A 25764-nucleotide genomic window follows, 5' to 3' on the forward strand; every position below is an offset into this window, starting at 1 on the left:
GTGTATGGTACCTGTAGGGTGGTTGGGTCATGGTGTATGGTACCTGTAGGGTGGTTGGGTCATGGTGTATGGTACCTGTAGGGTGGTTGGGTCATGGTGTATGGTACCTGTAGGGTGGTTGTGGGTCATGGTGTATTGTACCTGTAGGGTGGTTGGGTCATGGTGTATGTTACCTGTAGGGTGGTTGGGTCATGGTGTATGGTACCTGTAGGGTGGTTGGGTCATGGTGTATGGTACCTGTAGGGTGGTTGTGGGTCATGGTGTATGGTACCTGTAGGGTGGTTGGGTCATGGTGTATGGTACCTGTAGGGTGGTTGGGTCATGGTGTATGGTACCTGTAGGGTGTATGGTACCTGTAGGGGGGTTGGGTCATGGTGTATGGTACCTGTAGGGTGGTTGTGGGTCATGGTGTATGGTACCTGTAGGGTGGTTGGGTCATGGTGTATGGTACCTGTAGGGTGGTTGGGTAATGGTGTATGGTACCTGTAGGGTGGTTGGGTAATGGTGTATGGTACCTGTAGGGTGTATGGTACCTGTAAGGTGGTTGGGTCATGGTGTATGGTACCTGTAGGGTGGTTGGGTCATGGTGTATGGTACCTGTAGGGTGTATGGTACCTGTAGGGTGGTTGGGTCATGGTGTATGGTACCTGTAGGGTGGTTGGGTCATGGTTTATAATACCTGTAGGGTGTATGGTACCTGTAGGGTGGCTGGGTCATGGTGTATGGTACCTGTAGGGTGGTTGGGTCATGGTGTATGGTACCTGTAGGGTGGTTGGGTCATGGTGTATGGTACCTGTAGGGTGGTTGGGTCATGATGTATGGTACCCGTAGTGTGGTTGGGTCATGGTGTATGGTACCTGTAGGGTGTATGGTACCTGTAGGGTGGTTGGGTCATGGTGTATGGTACCTGTAGGGTGGTTATGGGTCATGGTGTATGGTACCTGTAGGGTGGTTGTCGGTCATGGTGTATGGTACCTGTAGTGTGGTTGGGTCATGGTGTATGGTACCTGTAGGGTGTATGGTACCTGTAGGGTGGTTGGGTCATGGTGTATGGTACCTGTAGGGTGTATGGTACCTGTAGGGTGGTTATGGGTCATGGTGTATGGTACCTGTAGGGTGGTTGGGTCATGGTGTATGGTACCTGTAGGGTGTATGGTACCTGTAGGGTGGCTGGGTCATGGTGTATGGTACCTGTAGTGTGGTTGGGTCATGGTGTATGGTACCTGTAGGGTGTATGGTACCTGTAGGGTGGTTGGGTCATGGTGTATGGTACCTGTAGGGTGTATGGTACCTGTAGGGTGGTTATGGGTCATGGTGTATGGTACCTGTAGGGTGGTTGTGGGTCATGGTGTATGGTACCTGTAGGGTGGTTGGGTCATGGTGTATGGTACCTGTAGGGTGGTTGTGGGTCATGGTGTATGGTACCTGTAGTGTGGTTGGGTCATGGTGTATGGTACCTGTAGGGTGGTTGGGTCATGGTGTATGATACCTGTAGGGTGGTTGTGGGTCATGGTGTATGGTACCTGTAGGGTGGTTGGGTCATGGTGTATGGTACCTGTAGGGTGGTTATGGGTCATGGTGTATGGTACCTGTAGGGTGGTTATGGGTCATGGTGTATGGTACCTGTAGGGTGGTTGGGTCATGGTGTATGGTACCTGTAGGGTGGTTACGGGTCATGGTGTATGGTACCTGTAGGGTGGTTGGGTCATGGTGTATGGTACCTGTAGGGTGGTTGGGTCATGGTGTATGGTACCTGTAGGGTGGTTGGGTCATGGTGTATGGTACCTGTAGGGTGGTTGGGTCATGGTGTATGGTACCTGTAGAGTGGTTGGGTCATGGTGTATGGTACCTGTAGGGTGGTTGGGTCATGGTGTATGGTACATGTAGAGTGGTTGGGTCATGGTGTATGGTACCTGTAGGGTGGTTGGGTCATGGTGTATGGTACCTGTAGGGTGGTTGGGTCATGGTGTATGGTACCTGTAGGGTGGTTGGGTCATGGTGTATGGTACCTGTAGGGTGGTTGTGGGTCATGGTGTATGGTACCTGTAGGGTGGTTGGGTCATGGTGTATGTTACCTGTAGGGTGGTTGGGTCATGGTGTATGGTACCTGTAGGGTGGTTGGGTCATGGTGTATGGTACCTGTAGGGTGGTTGGGTCATGGTGTATGGTACCTGTAGGGTGTATGGTACCTGTAGGGGGGTTGGGTCATGGTGTATGGTACCTGTAGGGTGGTTGTGGGTCATGGTGTATGGTACCTGTAGGGTGGTTGGGTCATGGTGTATGGTACCTGTAGGGTGGTTGGGTAATGGTGTATGGTACCTGTAGGGTGTATGGTACCTGTAAGGTGGTTGGGTCATGGTGTATGGTACCTGTAGGGTGGTTGGGTAATGGTGTATGGTACATGTAGGGTGTATGGTACCTGTAAGGTGGTTGGGTCATGGTGTATGGTACCTGTAGGGTGGTTGGGTCATGGTGTATGGTACCTGTAGGGTGTATGGTACCTGTAGGGTGGTTGGGTCATGGTGTATGGTACCTGTAGGGTGGTTGGGTCATGGTTTATAGTACCTGTAGGGTGTATGGTACCTGTAGGGTGGCTGGGTCATGGTGTATGGTACCTGTAGGGTGGTTGGGTCATGGTGTATGGTACCTGTAGGGTGGTTGGGTCATGGTGTATGGTACCTGTAGGGTGGTTGGGTCATGGTGTATGGTACCTGTAGGGTGTATGGTACCTGTAGGGTGGTTGGGTCATGGTGTATGGTACCTGTAGGGTGGTTGGGTCATGGTGTATGGTACCTGTAGGGTGGTTGTGGGTCATGGTGTATGGTACCTGTAGTGTGGTTGGGTCATGGTGTATGGTACCTGTAGGGTGTATGGTACCTGTAGGGTGGTTGGGTCATGGTGTATGGTACCTGTAGGGTGTATGGTACCTGTAGGGTGGTTATGGGTCATGGTGTATGGTACCTGTAGGGTGGTTGGGTCATGGTGTATGGTACCTGTAGGGTGTATGGTACCTGTAGGGTGGCTGGGTTATGGTGTATGGTACCTGTAGTGTGGTTGGGTCATGGTGTATGGTACCTGTAGGGTGTATGGTACCTGTAGGGTGGTTGGGTCATGGTGTACGGTACCTGTAGGGTGGTTGGGTCATGGTTTATAGTACCTGTAGGGTGTATGGTACCTTTAGGGTGGCTGGGTCATGGTGTATGGTACCTGTAGGGTGGTTGGGTCATGGTGTATGGTACCTGTAGGGTGGTTGGGTCATGGTGTATGGTACCTGTAGGGTGGTTGGGTCATGGTGTATGGTACCCGTAGTGTGGTTGGGTCATGGTGTATGGTACCTGTAGGGTGTATGGTACCTGTAGGGTGGTTGGGTCATGATGTATGGTACCTGTAGGGTGGTTATGGGTCATGGTGTATGGTACCTGTAGGGTGGTTGTGGGTTATGGTGTATGGTACCTGTAGGGTGGTTGGGTCATGGTGTATGGTACCTGTAGGGTGGTTGGGTCATGGTGTATGGTACCTGTAGGGTGTATGGTACCTGTAGGGGGGTTGGGTCATGGTGTATGGTACCTGTAGGGTGGTTGTGGGTCATGGTGTATGGTACCTGTAGGGTGGTTGGGTCATGGTGTATGGTACCTGTAGGGTGGTTGTGGGTCATGGTGTATGGTACCTGTAGGGTGGTTGGGTCATGGTGTATGGTACCTGTAGGGTGGTTGGGTCATGGTGTATGGTACCTGTAGGGTGTATGGTACCTGTAGGGGGGTTGGGTCATGGTGTATGGTACCTGTAGGGTGGTTGTGGGTCATGGTGTATGGTACCTGTAGGGTGGTTGGGTCATGGTGTATGGTACCTGTAGGGTGGTTGGGTAATGGAGTATGGTACCTGTAGGGTGGTTGGGTAATGGTGTATGGTACCTGTAGGGTGTATGGTACCTGTAAGGTGGTTGGGTCATGGTGTATGGTACCTGTAGGGTGGTTGGGTCATGGTGTATGGTACCTGTAGGGTGTATGGTACCTGTAGGGTGGTTGGGTCATGGTGTATGGTACCTGTAGGGTGGTTGGGTCATGGTTTATAATACCTGTAGGGTGTATGGTACCTGTAGGGTGGCTGGGTCATGGTGTATGGTACCTGTAGGGTGGTTGGGTCATGGTGTATGGTACCTGTAGGGTGGTTGGGTCATGGTGTATGGTACCTGTAGGGTGGTTGGGTCATGATGTATGGTACCCGTAGTGTGGTTGGGTCATGGTGTATGGTACCTGTAGGGTGTATGGTACCTGTAGGGTGGTTGGGTCATGGTGTATGGTACCTGTAGGGTGGTTGGGTCATGGTTTATAATACCTGTAGGGTGTATGGTACCTGTAGGGTGGCTGGGTCATGGTGTATGGTACCTGTAGGGTGGTTGGGTCATGGTGTATGGTACCTGTAGGGTGGTTGGGTCATGGTGTATGGTACCTGTAGGGTGTATGGTACCTGTAAGGTGGTTGGGTCATGGTGTATGGTACCTGTAGGGTGGTTGGGTCATGGTGTATGGTACCTGTAGGGTGTATGGTACCTGTAGGGTGGTTGGGTCATGGTGTATGGTACCTGTAGGGTGGTTGGGTCATGGTTTATAATACCTGTAGGGTGTATGGTACCTGTAGGGTGGCTGGGTCATGGTGTATGGTACCTGTAGGGTGGTTGGGTCATGGTGTATGGTACCTGTAGGGTGGTTGGGTCATGGTGTATGGTACCTGTAGGGTGGTTGGGTCATGATGTATGGTACCCGTAGTGTGGTTGGGTCATGGTGTATGGTACCTGTAGGGTGTATGGTACCTGTAGGGTGGTTGGGTCATGGTGTATGGTACCTGTAGGGTGGTTGGGTCATGGTGTATGGTACCTGTAGGGTGGTTATGGGTCATGGTGTATGGTACCTGTAGGGTGGTTGTGGGTCATGGTGTATGGTACCTGTAGGGTGGTTGGGTCATGGTGTATGGTACCTGTAGGGTGGTTGGGTCATGATGTATGGTACCCGTAGTGTGGTTTGGTCATGGTGTATGGTACCTGTAGGGTGTATGGTACCTGTAGGGTGGTTGGGTCATGGTGTATGGTACCTGTAGGGTGGTTGGGTCATGGTTTATAATACCTGTAGGGTGTATGGTACCTGTAGGGTGGCTGGGTCATGGTGTATGGTACCTGTAGGGTGGTTGGGTCATGGTGTATGGTACCTGTAGGGTGGTTGGGTCATGGTGTATGGTACCTGTAGGGTGTATGGTACCTGTAAGGTGGTTGGGTCATGGTGTATGGTACCTGTAGGGTGGTTGGGTCATGGTGTATGGTACCTGTAGGGTGTATGGTACCTGTAGGGTGGTTGGGTCATGGTGTATGGTACCTGTAGGGTGGTTGGGTCATGGTTTATAATACCTGTAGGGTGTATGGTACCTGTAGGGTGGCTGGGTCATGGTGTATGGTACCTGTAGGGTGGTTGGGTCATGGTGTATGGTACCTGTAGGGTGGTTGGGTCATGGTGTATGGTACCTGTAGGGTGGTTGGGTCATGATGTATGGTACCCGTAGTGTGGTCGGGTCATGGTGTATGGTACCTGTAGGGTGTATGGTACCTGTAGGGTGGTTGGGTCATGGTGTATGGTACCTGTAGGGTGGTTGGGTCATGGTGTATGGTACCTGTAGGGTGTATGGTACCTGTAGGGTGGTTGGGTCATGGTGTATGGTACCTGTAGGGTGGTTGGGTCATGGTTTATAATACCTGTAGGGTGTATGGTACCTGTAGGGTGGCTGGGTCATGGTGTATGGTACCTGTAGGGTGGTTGGGTCATGGTGTATGGTACCTGTAGGGTGGTTGGGTCATGGTGTATGGTACCTGTAGGGTGGTTGGGTCATGATGTATGGTACCCGTAGTGTGGTTGGGTCATGGTGTATGGTACCTGTAGGGTGTATGGTACCTGTAGGGTGGTTGGGTCATGGTGTATGGTACCTGTAGGGTGGTTATGGGTCATGGTGTATGGTACCTGTAGGGTGGTTGTGGGTCATGGTGTATGGTACCTGTAGTGTGGTTGGGTCATGGTGTATGGTACCTGTAGGGTGTATGGTACCTGTAGGGTGGTTGGGTCATGGTGTATGGTACCTGTAGGGTGTATGGTACCTGTAGGGTGGTTATGGGTCATGGTGTATGGTACCTGTAGGGTGGTTGGGTCATGGTGTATGGTACCTGTAGGGTGTATGGTACCTGTAGGGTGGCTGGGTCATGGTGTATGGTACCTGTAGTGTGGTTGGGTCATGGTGTATGGTACCTGTAGGGTGTATGGTACCTGTAGGGTGGTTGGGTCATGGTGTATGGTACCTGTAGGGTGTATGGTACCTGTAGGGTGGTTATGGGTCATGGTGTATGGTACCTGTAGGGTGGTTGTGGGTCATGGTGTATGGTACCTGTAGGGTGGTTGGGTCATGGTGTATGGTACCTGTAGGGTGGTTGTGGGTCATGGTGTATGGTACCTGTAGTGTGGTTGGGTCATGGTGTATGGTACCTGTAGGGTGGTTGGGTCATGGTGTATGATACCTGTAGGGTGGTTGTGGGTCATGGTGTATGGTACCTGTAGGGTGGTTGGGTCATGGTGTATGGTACCTGTAGGGTGGTTATGGGTCATGGTGTATGGTACCTGTAGGGTGGTTATGGGTCATGGTGTATGGTACCTGTAGGGTGGTTGGGTCATGGTGTATGGTACCTGTAGGGTGGTTACGGGTCATGGTGTATGGTACCTGTAGGGTGGTTGGGTCATGGTGTATGGTACCTGTAGGGTGGTTGGGTCATGGTGTATGGTACCTGTAGGGTGGTTGGGTCATGGTGTATGGTACCTGTAGAGTGGTTGGGTCATGGTGTATGGTACCTGTAGGGTGGTTGGGTCATGGTGTATGGTACATGTAGAGTGGTTGGGTCATGGTGTATGGTACCTGTAGGGTGGTTGGGTCATGGTGTATGGTACCTGTAGGGTGGTTACGGGTCATGGTGTATGGTACCTGTAGGGTGGTTGGGTCATGGTGTATGGTACCTGTAGGGTGGTTGGGTCATGGTGTATGGTACCTGTAGGGTGGTTGGGTCATGGTGTATGGTACCTGTAGAGTGGTTGGGTCATGGTGTATGGTACCTGTAGGGTGGTTGGGTCATGGTGTATGGTACATGTAGAGTGGTTGGGTCATGGTGTATGGTACCTGTAGGGTGGTTGGGTCATGGTGTATGGTACCTGTAGGGTGGTTGGGTCATGGTGTATGGTACCTGTAGGGTGGTTGGGTCATGGTGTATGGTACCTGTAGGGTGGTTGTGGGTCATGGTGTATGGTACCTGTAGGGTGGTTGGGTCATGGTGTATGTTACCTGTAGGGTGGTTGGGTCATGGTGTATGGTACCTGTAGGGTGGTTGGGTCATGGTGTATGGTACCTGTAGGGTGGTTGGGTCATGGTGTATGGTACCTGTAGGGTGTATGGTACCTGTAGGGGGGTTGGGTCATGGTGTATGGTACCTGTAGGGTGGTTGTGGGTCATGGTGTATGGTACCTGTAGGGTGGTTGGGTCATGGTGTATGGTACCTGTAGGGTGGTTGGGTAATGGTGTATGGTACCTGTAGGGTGTATGGTACCTGTAAGGTGGTTGGGTCATGGTGTATGGTACCTGTAGGGTGGTTGGGTATGGTGTATGGTACATGTAGGGTGTATGGTACCTGTAAGGTGGTTGGGTCATGGTGTATGGTACCTGTAGGGTGGTTGGGTCATGGTGTATGGTACCTGTAGGGTGTATGGTACCTGTAGGGTGGTTGGGTCATGGTGTATGGTACCTGTAGGGTGGTTGTGTCATGGTTTATAGTACCTGTAGGGTGTATGGTACCTGTAGGGTGGCTGGGTCATGGTGTATGGTACCTGTAGGGTGGTTGGGTCATGGTGTATGGTACCTGTAGGGTGGTTGGGTCATGGTGTATGGTACCTGTAGGGTGGTTGGGTCATGGTGTATGGTACCTGTAGGGTGTATGGTACCTGTAGGGTGGTTGGGTCATGGTGTATGGTACCTGTAGGGTGTATGGTCATGGTGTATGGTACCTGTAGGGTGGTTGTGGGTCATGGTGTATGGTACCTGTAGTGTGGTTGGGTCATGGTGTATGGTACCTGTAGGGTGTATGGTACCTGTAGGGTGGTTGGGTCATGGTGTATGGTACCTGTAGGGTGTATGGTACCTGTAGGGTGGTTATGGGTCATGGTGTATGGTACCTGTAGGGTGGTTGGGTCATGGTGTATGGTACCTGTAGGGTGTATGGTACCTGTAGGGTGGTTGGGTCATGGTGTACGGTACCTGTAGGGTGGTTGGGTCATGGTTTATAGTACCTGTAGGGTGTATGGTACCTTTAGGGTGGCTGGGTCATGGTGTATGGTACCTGTAGGGTGGTTGGGTCATGGTGTATGGTACCTGTAGGGTGGTTGGGTCATGGTGTATGGTACCTGTAGGGTGGTTGGGTCATGGTGTATGGTACCCGTAGTGTGGTTGGGTCATGGTGTATGGTACCTGTAGGGTGTATGGTACCTGTAGGGTGGTTGGGTCATGATGTATGGTACCTGTAGGGTGGTTATGGGTCATGGTGTATGGTACCTGTAGGGTGGTTGTGGGTCATGGTGTATGGTACCTGTAGTGTGGTTGGGTCATGGTGTATGGTACCTGTAGGGTGTATGGTACCTGTAGGGTGGTTGGGTCATGGTGTATGGTACCTGTATGGTGTATGGTACCTGTAGGGTGGTTATGGGTCATGGTGTATGGTACCTGTAGGGTGGTTGGGTCATGGTGTATGGTACCTGTAGGGTGTATGGTACCTGTAGGGTGGCTGGGTTATGGTGTATGGTACCTGTAGTGTGGTTGGGTCATGGTGTATGGTACCTGTAGGGTGTATGGTACCTGTAGGGTGGTTGGGTCATGGTGTATGGTACCTGTAGGGTGTATGGTACCTGTAGGGTGGTTATGGGTCATGGTGTATGGTACCTGTAGGGTGGTTGTGGGTCATGGTGTATGGTACCTGTAGGGTGATTGGGTCATGGTGTATGGTACCTGTAGGGTGGTTGTGGGTCATGGTGTATGGTACCTGTAGTGTGGTTGGGTCATGGTGTATGGTACCTGTAGGGTGGTTGGGTCATGGTGTATGGTACCTGTAGGGTGGTTGTGGGTCATGGTGTATGGTACCTGTAGGGTGGTTGGGTCATGGTGTATGGTACCTGTAGGGTGGTTATGGGTCATGGTGTATGGTACCTGTAGGGTGGTTATGGGTCATGGTGTATGGTACCTGTAGGGTGGTTGGGTCATGGTGTATGGTACCTGTAGGGTGGTTACGGGTCATGGTGTATGGTACCTGTAGGGTGGTTGGGTCATGGTGTATGGTACCTGTAGGGTGGTTATGGGTCATGGTGTATGGTACCTGTAGGGTGGTTGTGGGTCATGGTGTATGGTACCTGTAGGGTGGTTGGGTCATGGTGTATGGTACCTGTAGGGTGGTTGGGTCATGGTGTATGGTACCTGTAGGGTGGTTACGGGTCATGGTGTATGGTACCTGTAGGGTGGTTGGGTCATGGTGTATGGTACCTGTAGGGTGGTTGGGTCATGGTGTATGGTACCTGTAGGGTGGTTGGGTCATGGTGTATGGTACCTGTAGGGTGGTTGGGTCATGGTGTATGGTACCTGTAGAGTGGTTGGGTCATGGTGTATGGTACCTGTAGGGTGGTTGGGTCATGGTGTATGGTACATGTAGAGTGGTTGGGTCATGGTGTATGGTACCTGTAGGGTGGTTGGGTCATGGTGTATGGTACCTGTAGGGCGGTTGGGTCATGGTGTATGGTACCTGTAGGGCGATTGGGTCATGGTGTATGGTACCTGTAGGGTGGTTGGGTCATGGTGTATGGTACCTGTAGGGTGGTTGGGTCATGGTGTATGGTACCTGTAGGGTGGTTGGGTCATGGTGTATGGTACCTGTAGAGTGGTTGGGTCATGGTGTATGGTACCTGTAGGGTGGTTGGGTCATGGTGTATGGTACATGTAGAGTGGTTGGGTCATGGTGTATGGTACCTGTAGGGTGGTTGGGTCATGGTGTATGGTACCTGTAGGGTGGTTGGGTCATGGTGTATGGTACCTGTAGGGTGGTTGGGTCATGGTGTATGGTACCTGTAGGGTGGTTGTGGGTCATGGTGTATTGTACCTGTAGGGTGGTTGGGTCATGGTGTATGTTACCTGTAGGGTGGTTGGGTCATGGTGTATGGTACCTGTAGGGTGGTTGGGTCATGGTGTATGGTACCTGTAGGGTGGTTGTGGGTCATGGTGTATGGTACCTGTAGGGTGGTTGGGTCATGGTGTATGGTACCTGTAGGGTGGTTGGGTCATGGTGTATGGTACCTGTAGGGTGTATGGTACCTGTAGGGGGGTTGGGTCATGGTGTATGGTACCTGTAGGGTGGTTGTGGGTCATGGTGTATGGTACCTGTAGGGTGGTTGGGTCATGGTGTATGGTACCTGTAGGGTGGTTGGGTAATGGTGTATGGTACCTGTAGGGTGGTTGGGTAATGGTGTATGGTACCTGTAGGGTGTATGGTACCTGTAAGGTGGTTGGGTCATGGTGTATGGTACCTGTAGGGTGGTTGGGTCATGGTGTATGGTACCTGTAGGGTGTATGGTACCTGTAGGGTGGTTGGGTCATGGTGTATGGTACCTGTAGGGTGGTTGGGTCATGGTTTATAATACCTGTAGGGTGTATGGTACCTGTAGGGTGGCTGGGTCATGGTGTATGGTACCTGTAGGGTGGTTGGGTCATGGTGTATGGTACCTGTAGGGTGGTTGGGTCATGGTGTATGGTACCTGTAGGGTGGTTGGGTCATGATGTATGGTACCCGTAGTGTGGTTGGGTCATGGTGTATGGTACCTGTAGGGTGTATGGTACCTGTAGGGTGGTTGGGTCATGGTGTATGGTACCTGTAGGGTGGTTATGGGTCATGGTGTATGGTACCTGTAGGGTGGTTGTCGGTCATGGTGTATGGTACCTGTAGTGTGGTTGGGTCATGGTGTATGGTACCTGTAGGGTGTATGGTACCTGTAGGGTGGTTGGGTCATGGTGTATGGTACCTGTAGGGTGTATGGTACCTGTAGGGTGGTTATGGGTCATGGTGTATGGTACCTGTAGGGTGGTTGGGTCATGGTGTATGGTACCTGTAGGGTGTATGGTACCTGTAGGGTGGCTGGGTCATGGTGTATGGTACCTGTAGTGTGGTTGGGTCATGGTGTATGGTACCTGTAGGGTGTATGGTACCTGTAGGGTGGTTGGGTCATGGTGTATGGTACCTGTAGGGTGTATGGTACCTGTAGGGTGGTTATGGGTCATGGTGTATGGTACCTGTAGGGTGGTTGTGGGTCATGGTGTATGGTACCTGTAGGGTGGTTGGGTCATGGTGTATGGTACCTGTAGGGTGGTTGTGGGTCATGGTGTATGGTACCTGTAGTGTGGTTGGGTCATGGTGTATGGTACCTGTAGGGTGGTTGGGTCATGGTGTATGATACCTGTAGGGTGGTTGTGGGTCATGGTGTATGGTACCTGTAGGGTGGTTGGGTCATGGTGTATGGTACCTGTAGGGTGGTTATGGGTCATGGTGTATGGTACCTGTAGGGTGGTTATGGGTCATGGTGTATGGTACCTGTAGGGTGGTTGGGTCATGGTGTATGGTACCTGTAGGGTGGTTACGGGTCATGGTGTATGGTACCTGTAGGGTGGTTGGGTCATGGTGTATGGTACCTGTAGGGTGGTTGGGTCATGGTGTATGGTACCTGTAGGGTGGTTGGGTCATGGTGTATGGTACCTGTAGGGTGGTTGGGTCATGGTGTATGGTACCTGTAGAGTGGTTGGGTCATGGTGTATGGTACCTGTAGGGTGGTTGGGTCATGGTGTATGGTACATGTAGAGTGGTTGGGTCATGGTGTATGGTACCTGTAGGGTGGTTGGGTCATGGTGTATGGTACCTGTAGGGTGGTTGGGTCATGGTGTATGGTACCTGTAGGGTGGTTGGGTCATGGTGTATGGTACCTGTAGGGTGGTTGTGGGTCATGGTGTATGGTACCTGTAGGGTGGTTGGGTCATGGTGTATGTTACCTGTAGGGTGGTTGGGTCATGGTGTATGGTACCTGTAGGGTGGTTGGGTCATGGTGTATGGTACCTGTAGGGTGGTTGGGTCATGGTGTATGGTACCTGTAGGGTGTATGGTACCTGTAGGGGGGTTGGGTCATGGTGTATGGTACCTGTAGGGTGGTTGTGGGTCATGGTGTATGGTACCTGTAGGGTGGTTGGGTCATGGTGTATGGTACCTGTAGGGTGGTTGGGTAATGGTGTATGGTACCTGTAGGGTGTATGGTACCTGTAAGGTGGTTGGGTCATGGTGTATGGTACCTGTAGGGTGGTTGGGTAATGGTGTATGGTACATGTAGGGTGTATGGTACCTGTAAGGTGGTTGGGTCATGGTGTATGGTACCTGTAGGGTGGTTGGGTCATGGTGTATGGTACCTGTAGGGTGTATGGTACCTGTAGGGTGGTTGGGTCATGGTGTATGGTACCTGTAGGGTGGTTGGGTCATGGTTTATAGTACCTGTAGGGTGTATGGTACCTGTAGGGTGGCTGGGTCATGGTGTATGGTACCTGTAGGGTGGTTGGGTCATGGTGTATGGTACCTGTAGGGTGGTTGGGTCATGGTGTATGGTACCTGTAGGGTGGTTGGGTCATGGTGTATGGTACCTGTAGGGTGTATGGTACCTGTAGGGTGGTTGGGTCATGGTGTATGGTACCTGTAGGGTGGTTGGGTCATGGTGTATGGTACCTGTAGGGTGGTTGTGGGTCATGGTGTATGGTACCTGTAGTGTGGTTGGGTCATGGTGTATGGTACCTGTAGGGTGTATGGTACCTGTAGGGTGGTTGGGTCATGGTGTATGGTACCTGTAGGGTGTATGGTACCTGTAGGGTGGTTATGGGTCATGGTGTATGGTACCTGTAGGGTGGTTGGGTCATGGTGTATGGTACCTGTAGGGTGTATGGTACCTGTAGGGTGGCTGGGTTATGGTGTATGGTACCTGTAGTGTGGTTGGGTCATGGTGTATGGTACCTGTAGGGTGTATGGTACCTGTAGGGTGGTTGGGTCATGGTGTACGGTACCTGTAGGGTGGTTGGGTCATGGTTTATAGTACCTGTAGGGTGTATGGTACCTTTAGGGTGGCTGGGTCATGGTGTATGGTACCTGTAGGGTGGTTGGGTCATGGTGTATGGTACCTGTAGGGTGGTTGGGTCATGGTGTATGGTACCTGTAGGGTGGTTGGGTCATGGTGTATGGTACCCGTAGTGTGGTTGGGTCATGGTGTATGGTACCTGTAGGGTGTATGGTACCTGTAGGGTGGTTGGGTCATGATGTATGGTACCTGTAGGGTGGTTATGGGTCATGGTGTATGGTACCTGTAGGGTGGTTGTGGGTCATGGTGTATGGTACCTGTAGTGTGGTTGGGTCATGGTGTATGGTACCTGTAGGGTGTATGGTACCTGTAGGGTGGTTGGGTCATGGTGTATGGTACCTGTAGGGTGTATGGTACCTGTAGGGTGGTTATGGGTCATGGTGTATGGTACCTGTAGGGTGGTTGGGTCATGGTGTATGGTACCTGTAGGGTGTATGGTACCTGTAGGGTGGCTGGGTTATGGTGTATGGTACCTGTAGTGTGGTTGGGTCATGGTGTATGGTACCTGTAGGGTGTATGGTACCTGTAGGGTGGTTGGGTCATGGTGTATGGTACCTGTAGGGTGTATGGTACCTGTAAGGTGGTTATGGGTCATGGTGTATGGTACCTGTAGGGTGGTTGTGTGTCATGGTGTATGGTACCTGTAGGGTGATTGGGTCATGGTGTATGGTACCTGTAGGGTGGTTGTGGGTCATGGTGTATGGTACCTGTAGTGTGGTTGGGTCATGGTGTATGGTACCTGTAGGGTGGTTGGGTCATGGTGTATGGTACCTGTAGGGTGGTTGTGGGTCATGGTGTATGGTACCTGTAGGGTGGTTGGGTCATGGTGTATGGTACCTGTAGGGTGGTTATGGGTCATGGTGTATGGTACCTGTAGGGTGGTTATGGGTCATGGTGTATGGTACCTGTAGGGTGGTTGGGTCATGGTGTATGGTACCTGTAGGGTGGTTACGGGTCATGGTGTATGGTACCTGTAGGGTGGTTGGGTCATGGTGTATGGTACCTGTAGGGTGGTTATGGGTCATGGTGTATGGTACCTGTAGGGTGGTTGTGGGTCATGGTGTATGGTACCTGTAGGGTGGTTGGGTCATGGTGTATGGTACCTGTAGGGTGTATGGTACCTGTACGGTGGTTGGGTCATGGTGTATGGTACCTGTAGGGTTGTTGTGGGTCATGGTGTATGGTACCTGTAGGGTGTATGGTACCTGTAGGGTGGTTGTGGGTCATGGTGTATGGTACATGTAGGGTGTATGGTACCTGTAGTGTGGTTGGGTCATGGTGTATGGTACCTGTAGGGTGGTTGTGGGTCATGGTGTATGGTACCTGTAGGGTGGTTGTGGGTCATGGTGTATGGTACCTGTAGGGTGGTTTGGTCATGGTGTATGGTACCTGTAGGGTGGTTGGGTCATGGTGTATGGTACCTGTAGGGTGGTTGTGGGTCATGGTGTATGGTACCTGTAGGGTGGTTGTGGGTCATGGTGTATGGTACCTGTAGGGTGGTTGTGGGTCATGGTGTATGGTACCTGTAGGGTGGTTGTGGGTCATGGTGTATGGTACCTGTAGGGTGGTTGTGGGTCATGGTGTATGGTACCTGTAGGGTGGTTGGGTCATGGTGTATGGTACCTGTAGGGTGGTTGTGGGTCATGGTGTATGGTACCTGTAGGGTGGTTGGGTCATGGTGTATGGTACCTGTAGGGTGGTTGGGTCATGGTGTATGGTACCTGTAGGGTGGTTGGGTCATGGTGTATGGTACCTGTAGGGTGGTTGGGTCATGGTGTATGGTACCTGTAGGGTGGTTGGGTCATTGTGTATGGTACCTGTAGGGTGGTTGTGGGTCATGGTGTATGGTACCTGTAGTGTGGTTGGGTCATGGTGTATGGTACCTGTAGGGTGGTTGGGTCATGGTGTATGGTACCTGTAGGGTGGTTGTGGGTCATGGTGTATGGTACCTGTAGGGTGGTTGGGTCATGGTGTATGGTACCTGTAGGGTGGTTATGGGTCATGGTGTATGGTACCTGTAGGGTGGTTATGGGTCATGGTGTATGGTACCTGTAGGGTGGTTGGGTCATGGTGTATGGTACCTGTAGGGTGGTTGGGTCATGGTGTATGGTACCTGTAGGGTGGTTACGGGTCATGGTGTATGGTACCTGTAGGGTGGTTGGGTGATGGTGTATGGTACCTGTAGGGTGTATGGTACCTGTAGGGTGGTTGGGTCATGGTGTATGGTACCTGTAGGGTGGTTGTGGGTCATGGTGTATGGTACCTGTAGGGTGTATGGTACCTGTAGGGTGGTTGTGGGTCATGGTGTATGGTACATGTAGGGTGTATGGTACCTGTAGTGTGGTTGGGTCATGGTGTATTGTACCTGTAGGGTGGTTGTGGGTCATGGTGTATGGTACCTGTAGGGTGGTTGTGGGTCATGGTGTATGGTACCTGTAGGGTGGTTCGGTCATGGTGTATGGTACCTGTAGGGTGGTTGGGTCATGGTGTATGGTACATGTAGGGTGGTTGTGGGTCATGGTGTATGGTACCTGTAGGGTGGTTGTGGGTCATGGTGTATGGTACCTGTAGGGTGGTTGTGGGTCATGGTGTATGGTACCTGTAGGGTGGTTGGGTCATGGTGTATGGTACCTGTAGGGTGGTTGTGGGTCATGGTGTATGGTACCTGTAGGGTGGTTGGGTCATGGTGTATGGTACCTGTAGGGTGGTTGGGTCATGGTGTATGGTACCTGTAGGGTGGTTGGGTCATGGTGTATGGTACCTGTAGGGTGGTTGTGGGTCATGGTGTATTGTACCTGTAGGGTGGTTGGGTCATGGTGTATGTTACCTGTAGGGTGGTTGGGTCATGGTGTATGGTACCTGTAGGGTGGTTGGGTCATGGTGTATGGTACCTGTAGGGTGGTTGTGGGTCATGGTGTATGGTACCTGTAGGGTGGTTGGGTCATGGTGTATGGTACCTGTAGGGTGGTTGGGTCATGGTGTATGGTACCTGTAGGGTGTATGGTACCTGTAGGGGGGTTGGGTCATGGTGTATGGTACCTGTAGGGTGGTTGTGGGTCATGGTGTATGGTACCTGTAGGGTGGTTGGGTCATGGTGTATGGTACCTGTAGGGTGGTTGGGTAATGGTGTATGGTACCTGTAGGGTGGTTGGGTAATGGTGTATGGTACCTGTAGGGTGTATGGTACCTGTAAGGTGGTTGGGTCATGGTGTATGGTACCTGTAGGGTGGTTGGGTCATGGTGTATGGTACCTGTAGGGTGTATGGTACCTGTAGGGTGGTTGGGTCATGGTGTATGGTACCTGTAGGGTGGTTGGGTCATGGTTTATAATACCTGTAGGGTGTATGGTACCTGTAGGGTGGCTGGGTCATGGTGTATGGTACCTGTAGGGTGGTTGGGTCATGGTGTATGGTACCTGTAGGGTGGTTGGGTCATGGTGTATGGTACCTGTAGGGTGGTTGGGTCATGATGTATGGTACCCGTAGTGTGGTTGGGTCATGGTGTATGGTACCTGTAGGGTGTATGGTACCTGTAGGGTGGTTGGGTCATGGTGTATGGTACCTGTAGGGTGGTTATGGGTCATGGTGTATGGTACCTGTAGGGTGGTTGTCGGTCATGGTGTATGGTACCTGTAGTGTGGTTGGGTCATGGTGTATGGTACCTGTAGGGTGTATGGTACCTGTAGGGTGGTTGGGTCATGGTGTATGGTACCTGTAGGGTGTATGGTACCTGTAGGGTGGTTATGGGTCATGGTGTATGGTACCTGTAGGGTGGTTGGGTCATGGTGTATGGTACCTGTAGGGTGTATGGTACCTGTAGGGTGGCTGGGTCATGGTGTATGGTACCTGTAGTGTGGTTGGGTCATGGTGTATGGTACCTGTAGGGTGTATGGTACCTGTAGGGTGGTTGGGTCATGGTGTATGGTACCTGTAGGGTGTATGGTACCTGTAGGGTGGTTATGGGTCATGGTGTATGGTACCTGTAGGGTGGTTGTGGGTCATGGTGTATGGTACCTGTAGGGTGGTTGGGTCATGGTGTATGGTACCTGTAGGGTGGTTGTGGGTCATGGTGTATGGTACCTGTAGTGTGGTTGGGTCATGGTGTATGGTACCTGTAGGGTGGTTGGGTCATGGTGTATGATACCTGTAGGGTGGTTGTGGGTCATGGTGTATGGTACCTGTAGGGTGGTTGGGTCATGGTGTATGGTACCTGTAGGGTGGTTATGGGTCATGGTGTATGGTACCTGTAGGGTGGTTATGGGTCATGGTGTATGGTACCTGTAGGGTGGTTGGGTCATGGTGTATGGTACCTGTAGGGTGGTTACGGGTCATGGTGTATGGTACCTGTAGGGTGGTTGGGTCATGGTGTATGGTACCTGTAGGGTGGTTGGGTCATGGTGTATGGTACCTGTAGGGTGGTTGGGTCATGGTGTATGGTACCTGTAGGGTGGTTGGGTCATGGTGTATGGTACCTGTAGAGTGGTTGGGTCATGGTGTATGGTACCTGTAGGGTGGTTGGGTCATGGTGTATGGTACATGTAGAGTGGTTGGGTCATGGTGTATGGTACCTGTAGGGTGGTTGGGTCATGGTGTATGGTACCTGTAGGGTGGTTGGGTCATGGTGTATGGTACCTGTAGGGTGGTTGGGTCATGGTGTATGGTACCTGTAGGGTGGTTGTGGGTCATGGTGTATGGTACCTGTAGGGTGGTTGGGTCATGGTGTATGTTACCTGTAGGGTGGTTGGGTCATGGTGTATGGTACCTGTAGGGTGGTTGGGTCATGGTGTATGGTACCTGTAGGGTGGTTGGGTCATGGTGTATGGTACCTGTAGGGTGTATGGTACCTGTAGGGGGGTTGGGTCATGGTGTATGGTACCTGTAGGGTGGTTGTGGGTCATGGTGTATGGTACCTGTAGGGTGGTTGGGTCATGGTGTATGGTACCTGTAGGGTGGTTGGGTAATGGTGTATGGTACCTGTAGGGTGTATGGTACCTGTAAGGTGGTTGGGTCATGGTGTATGGTACCTGTAGGGTGGTTGGGTAATGGTGTATGGTACATGTAGGGTGTATGGTACCTGTAAGGTGGTTGGGTCATGGTGTATGGTACCTGTAGGGTGGTTGGGTCATGGTGTATGGTACCTGTAGGGTGTATGGTACCTGTAGGGTGGTTGGGTCATGGTGTATGGTACCTGTAGGGTGGTTGGGTCATGGTTTATAGTACCTGTAGGGTGTATGGTACCTGTAGGGTGGCTGGGTCATGGTGTATGGTACCTGTAGGGTGGTTGGGTCATGGTGTATGGTACCTGTAGGGTGGTTGGGTCATGGTGTATGGTACCTGTAGGGTGGTTGGGTCATGGTGTATGGTACCTGTAGGGTGTATGGTACCTGTAGGGTGGTTGGGTCATGGTGTATGGTACCTGTAGGGTGGTTGGGTCATGGTGTATGGTACCTGTAGGGTGGTTGTGGGTCATGGTGTATGGTACCTGTAGTGTGGTTGGGTCATGGTGTATGGTACCTGTAGGGTGTATGGTACCTGTAGGGTGGTTGGGTCATGGTGTATGGTACCTGTAGGGTGTATGGTACCTGTAGGGTGGTTATGGGTCATGGTGTATGGTACCTGTAGGGTGGTTGGGTCATGGTGTATGGTACCTGTAGGGTGTATGGTACCTGTAGGGTGGCTGGGTTATGGTGTATGGTACCTGTAGTGTGGTTGGGTCATGGTGTATGGTACCTGTAGGGTGTATGGTACCTGTAGGGTGGTTGGGTCATGGTGTACGGTACCTGTAGGGTGGTTGGGTCATGGTTTATAGTACCTGTAGGGTGTATGGTACCTTTAGGGTGGCTGGGTCATGGTGTATGGTACCTGTAGGGTGGTTGGGTCATGGTGTATGGTACCTGTAGGGTGGTTGGGTCATGGTGTATGGTACCTGTAGGGTGGTTGGGTCATGGTGTATGGTACCCGTAGTGTGGTTGGGTCATGGTGTATGGTACCTGTAGGGTGTATGGTACCTGTAGGGTGGTTGGGTCATGATGTATGGTACCTGTAGGGTGGTTATGGGTCATGGTGTATGGTACCTGTAGGGTGGTTGTGGGTCATGGTGTATGGTACCTGTAGTGTGGTTGGGTCATGGTGTATGGTACCTGTAGGGTGTATGGTACCTGTAGGGTGGTTGGGTCATGGTGTATGGTACCTGTAGGGTGTATGGTACCTGTAGGGTGGTTATGGGTCATGGTGTATGGTACCTGTAGGGTGGTTGGGTCATGGTGTATGGTACCTGTAGGGTGTATGGTACCTGTAGGGTGGCTGGGTTATGGTGTATGGTACCTGTAGTGTGGTTGGGTCATGGTGTATGGTACCTGTAGGGTGTATGGTACCTGTAGGGTGGTTGGGTCATGGTGTATGGTACCTGTAGGGTGTATGGTACCTGTAAGGTGGTTATGGGTCATGGTGTATGGTACCTGTAGGGTGGTTGTGTGTCATGGTGTATGGTACCTGTAGGGTGATTGGGTCATGGTGTATGGTACCTGTAGGGTGGTTGTGGGTCATGGTGTATGGTACCTGTAGTGTGGTTGGGTCATGGTGTATGGTACCTGTAGGGTGGTTGGGTCATGGTGTATGGTACCTGTAGGGTGGTTGTGGGTCATGGTGTATGGTACCTGTAGGGTGGTTGGGTCATGGTGTATGGTACCTGTAGGGTGGTTATGGGTCATGGTGTATGGTACCTGTAGGGTGGTTATGGGTCATGGTGTATGGTACCTGTAGGGTGGTTGGGTCATGGTGTATGGTACCTGTAGGGTGGTTACGGGTCATGGTGTATGGTACCTGTAGGGTGGTTGGGTCATGGTGTATGGTACCTGTAGGGTGGTTATGGGTCATGGTGTATGGTACCTGTAGGGTGGTTGTGGGTCATGGTGTATGGTACCTGTAGGGTGGTTGGGTCATGGTGTATGGTACCTGTAGGGTGTATGGTACCTGTACGGTGGTTGGGTCATGGTGTATGGTACCTGTAGGGTTGTTGTGGGTCATGGTGTATGGTACCTGTAGGGTGTATGGTACCTGTAGGGTGGTTGTGGGTCATGGTGTATGGTACATGTAGGGTGTATGGTACCTGTAGTGTGGTTGGGTCATGGTGTATGGTACCTGTAGGGTGGTTGTGGGTCATGGTGTATGGTACCTGTAGGGTGGTTGTGGGTCATGGTGTATGGTACCTGTAGGGTGGTTTGGTCATGGTGTATGGTACCTGTAGGGTGGTTGGGTCATGGTGTATGGTACCTGTAGGGTGGTTGTGGGTCATGGTGTATGGTACCTGTAGGGTGGTTGTGGGTCATGGTGTATGGTACCTGTAGGGTGGTTGTGGGTCATGGTGTATGGTACCTGTAGGGTGGTTGTGGGTCATGGTGTATGGTACCTGTAGGGTGGTTGTGGGTCATGGTGTATGGTACCTGTAGGGTGGTTGGGTCATGGTGTATGGTACCTGTAGGGTGGTTGTGGGTCATGGTGTATGGTACCTGTAGGGTGGTTGGGTCATGGTGTATGGTACCTGTAGGGTGGTTGGGTCATGGTGTATGGTACCTGTAGGGTGGTTGGGTCATGGTGTATGGTACCTGTAGGGTGGTTGGGTCATGGTGTATGGTACCTGTAGGGTGGTTGGGTCATTGTGTATGGTACCTGTAGGGTGGTTGTGGGTCATGGTGTATGGTACCTGTAGTGTGGTTGGGTCATGGTGTATGGTACCTGTAGGGTGGTTGGGTCATGGTGTATGGTACCTGTAGGGTGGTTGTGGGTCATGGTGTATGGTACCTGTAGGGTGGTTGGGTCATGGTGTATGGTACCTGTAGGGTGGTTATGGGTCATGGTGTATGGTACCTGTAGGGTGGTTATGGGTCATGGTGTATGGTACCTGTAGGGTGGTTGGGTCATGGTGTATGGTACCTGTAGGGTGGTTGGGTCATGGTGTATGGTACCTGTAGGGTGGTTACGGGTCATGGTGTATGGTACCTGTAGGGTGGTTGGGTGATGGTGTATGGTACCTGTAGGGTGTATGGTACCTGTAGGGTGGTTGGGTCATGGTGTATGGTACCTGTAGGGTGGTTGTGGGTCATGGTGTATGGTACCTGTAGGGTGTATGGTACCTGTAGGGTGGTTGTGGGTCATGGTGTATGGTACATGTAGGGTGTATGGTACCTGTAGTGTGGTTGGGTCATGGTGTATTGTACCTGTAGGGTGGTTGTGGGTCATGGTGTATGGTACCTGTAGGGTGGTTGTGGGTCATGGTGTATGGTACCTGTAGGGTGGTTCGGTCATGGTGTATGGTACCTGTAGGGTGGTTGGGTCATGGTGTATGGTACATGTAGGGTGGTTGTGGGTCATGGTGTATGGTACCTGTAGGGTGGTTGTGGGTCATGGTGTATGGTACCTGTAGGGTGGTTGTGGGTCATGGTGTATGGTACCTGTAGGGTGGTTGGGTCATGGTGTATGGTACCTGTAGGGTGGTTGTGGGTCATGGTGTATGGTACCTGTAGGGTGGTTGGGTCATGGTGTATGGTACCTGTAGGGTGGTTGGGTCATGGTGTATGGTACCTGTAGGGTGGTTGGGTCATTGTGTATGGTACCTGTAGGGTGGTTGTGGGTCATGGTGTATGGTACCTGTAGTGTGGTTGGGTCATGGTGTATGGTACCTGTAGGGTGGTTGGGTCATGGTGTATGGTACCTGTAGGGTGGTTGTGGGTCATGGTGTATGGTACCTGTAGGGTGGTTGGGTCATGGTGTATGGTACCTGTAGGGTGGTTATGGGTCATGGTGTATGGTACCTGTAGGGTGGTTATGGGTCATGGTGTATGGTACCTGTAGGGTGGTTGGGTCATGGTGTATGGTACCTGTAGGGTGGTTACGGGTCATGGTGTATGGTACCTGTAGGGTGGTTGGGTCATGGTGTATGGTACCTGTAGGATGGTTATGGGTCATGGTGTATGGTACCTGTAGGGTGGTTGTGGGTCATGGTGTATGGTACCTGTAGGGTGGTTGGGTCATGGTGTATGGTACCTGTAGGGTGTATGGTACCTGTAGGGTGGTTGGGTCATGGTGTATGGTACCTGTAGGGTGGTTGTGGGTCATGGTGTATGGTACCTGTAGGGTGTATGGTACCTGTAGGGTGGTTGTGGGTCATGGTGTATGGTACATGTAGGGTGTATGGTACCTGTAGTGTGGTTGGGTCATGGTGTATGGTACCTGTAGGGTGGTTGTGGGTCATGGTGTATGGTACCTGTAGGGTGGTTGTGGGTCATGGTGTATGGTACCTGTAGGGTGGTTCGGTCATGGTGTATGGTACCTGTAGGGTGGTTGGGTCATGGTGTATGGTACCTGTAGGGTGGTTGGGTCATGGTGTATGGTACCTGTAGGGTGGTTGTGGGTCATGGTGTATGGTACCTGTAGGGTGGTTGTGGGTCATGGTGTATGGTACCTGTAGGGTGGTTGTGGGTCATGGTGTATGGTACCTGTAGGGTGGTTGTGGGTCATGGTGTATGGTACCTGTAGGGTGGTTGTGGGTCATGGTGTATGGTACCTGTAGGGTGGTTGGGTCATGGTGTATGGTACCTGTAGGGTGGTTGTGGGTCATGGTGTATGGTACCTGTAGGGTGGTTGGGTCATGGTGTATGGTACCTGTAGGGTGGTTGGGTCATGGTGTATGGTACCTGTAGGGTGGTTGGGTCATGGTGTATGGTACCTGTAGGGTGGTTGGGTCATGGTGTATGGTACCTGTAGGGTGGTTGGGTCATTGTGTATGGTACCTGTAGGGTGGTTGTGGGTCATGGTGTATGGTACCTGTAGTGTGGTTGGGTCATGGTGTATGGTACCTGTAGGGTGGTTGGGTCATGGTGTATGGTACCTGTAGGGTGGTTGTGGGTCATGGTGTATGGTACCTGTAGGGTGGTTGGGTCATGGTGTATGGTACCTGTAGGGTGGTTATGGGTCATGGTGTATGGTACCTGTAGGGTGGTTATGGGTCATGGTGTATGGTACCTGTAGGGTGGTTGGGTCATGGTGTATGGTACCTGTAGGGTGGTTACGGGTCATGGTGTATGGTACCTGTAGGGTGGTTGGGTGATGGTGTATGGTACCTGTAGGGTGTATGGTACCTGTAGGGTGGTTGGGTCATGGTGTATGGTACCTGTAGGGTGGTTGTGGGTCATGGTGTATGGTACCTGTAGGGTGTATGGTACCTGTAGGGTGGTTGTGGGTCATGGTGTATGGTACATGTAGGGTGTATGGTACCTGTAGTGTGGTTGGGTCATGGTGTATTGTACCTGTAGGGTGGTTGTGGGTCATGGTGTATGGTACCTGTAGGGTGGTTGTGGGTCATGGTGTATGGTACCTGTAGGGTGGTTCGGTCATGGTGTATGGTACCTGTAGGGTGGTTGGGTCATGGTGTATGGTACATGTAGGGTGGTTGTGGGTCATGGTGTATGGTACCTGTAGGGTGGTTGTGGGTCATGGTGTATGGTACCTGTAGGGTGGTTGTGGGTCATGGTGTATGGTACCTGTAGGGTGGTTGGGTCATGGTGTATGGTACCTGTAGGGTGGTTGTGGGTCATGGTGTATGGTACCTGTAGGGTGGTTGGGTCATGGTGTATGGTACCTGTAGGGTGGTTGGGTCATGGTGTATGGTACCTGTAGGGTGGTTGGGTCATTGTGTATGGTACCTGTAGGGTGGTTGTGGGTCATGGTGTATGGTACCTGTAGTGTGGTTGGGTCATGGTGTATGGTACCTGTAGGGTGGTTGGGTCATGGTGTATGGTACCTGTAGGGTGGTTGTGGGTCATGGTGTATGGTACCTGTAGGGTGGTTGGGTCATGGTGTATGGTACCTGTAGGGTGGTTATGGGTCATGGTGTATGGTACCTGTAGGGTGGTTATGGGTCATGGTGTATGGTACCTGTAGGGTGGTTGGGTCATGGTGTATGGTACCTGTAGGGTGGTTACGGGTCATGGTGTATGGTACCTGTAGGGTGGTTGGGTCATGGTGTATGGTACCTGTAGGATGGTTATGGTTCATGGTGTATGGTACCTGTAGGGTGGTTGTGGGTCATGGTGTATGGTACCTGTAGGGTGGTTGGGTCATGGTGTATGGTACCTGTAGGGTGTATGGTACCTGTAGGGTGGTTGGGTCATGGTGTATGGTACCTGTAGGGTGGTTGTGGGTCATGGTGTATGGTACCTGTAGGGTGTATGGTACCTGTAGGGTGGTTGTGGGTCATGGTGTATGGTACATGTAGGGTGTATGGTACCTGTAGTGTGGTTGGGTCATGGTGTATGGTACCTGTAGGGTGGTTGTGGGTCATGGTGTATGGTACCTGTAGGGTGGTTGTGGGTCATGGTGTATGGTACCTGTAGGGTGGTTCGGTCATGGTGTATGGTACCTGTAGGGTGGTTGGGTCATGGTGTATGGTACCTGTAGGGTGGTTGTGGGTCATGGTGTATGGTACCTGTAGGGTGGTTGTGGGTCATGGTGTATGGTACCTGTAGGGTGGTTGTGGGTCATGGTGTATGGTACCTGTAGGGTGGTTGGGTCATGGTGTATGGTACCTGTAGGGTGGTTGTGGGTCATGGTGTATGGTACCTGTAGGGTGGTTGGGTCATGGTGTATGGTACCTGTAGAGTGGTTGGGTCATGGTGTATGGTACCTGTAGGGTGGTTGGGTCATGGTGTATGGTACCTGTAGGGTGGTTGGGTCATGGTGTATGGTACCTGTAGGGTGGTTGAGGGTCATGGTGTATGGTACCTGTAGGGTGGTTGGGTCATGGTGTATGGTACCTGTAGGGTGGTTGGGTCATTGTGTATGGTACCTGTAGGGTGGTTGGGTCATGGTTTATGGTACCTGTAGGGTGGTTGTGGGTCATGCGCCCCGTCTCAATGCTGACCTCCACTAGGTTGTCTATCCTCTCAGGCTGCCAGTACTTCATCCCCACACACATGGCCTTGGTGGCTGCTCCAAACCCAGAACCTGGAGAGAACCCACCAGAACAATGACTACATGGTGAGAACCCACCAGGACAATGACCACATGGAGAGAACCCATCAGGACAATGACCACATGGAGAGAACCCATCAGAACCCACCAGAACAATGACCACATGGAGAGAACCCACCAGGACAATGACCACATGGAGAGAACCCATCAGGACAATGACCACATGGTGAGAACCCGTCAGGACAATGACCACATGGAGAGAACCCACCAGGACAATGACCACATGGAGAGAACCCATCAGGACAATGACCACATGGAGAGAACCCACCAGGACAATGACCACATGGAGAGAACCCATCAGAACCCACCAGGACAATGACCACATGGAGAGAACCCATCAGGACAATGACCACATGGTGAGAACCCATCAGGACAATGACCACATGGTGAGAACCCATCAGGACAATGACCACATGGTGAGAACCCATCAGGACAATGACCACATGGTGAGAACCCATCAGGACAATGACCACA

At 51.9% G+C, this 25764-nt stretch overlaps 1 protein-coding gene across 2 annotated transcripts in view; it reads right to left on the reverse strand.

Moving 5' to 3' along the window:
- The window catches only part of LOC129845961 (uncharacterized), a 52156-nt gene that overhangs the window by 20067 nt on the left and 6325 nt on the right, over positions 1 to 25764 (reverse strand). For both annotated transcript variants that reach the window (XM_055913949.1, XM_055913948.1), the window contains one exon: positions 25138 to 25263. In XM_055913949.1, the coding sequence (XP_055769924.1) occupies positions 25138 to 25263 (126 nt within the window). The remainder of the gene's footprint in view (positions 1 to 25137; positions 25264 to 25764) is intronic.

The sequence above is a fragment of the Salvelinus fontinalis genome, unplaced genomic scaffold (assembly GCF_029448725.1).
Source record: "Salvelinus fontinalis isolate EN_2023a unplaced genomic scaffold, ASM2944872v1 scaffold_0411, whole genome shotgun sequence".
In the NCBI taxonomy this organism is placed as follows: domain Eukaryota; kingdom Metazoa; phylum Chordata; class Actinopteri; order Salmoniformes; family Salmonidae; genus Salvelinus; species Salvelinus fontinalis.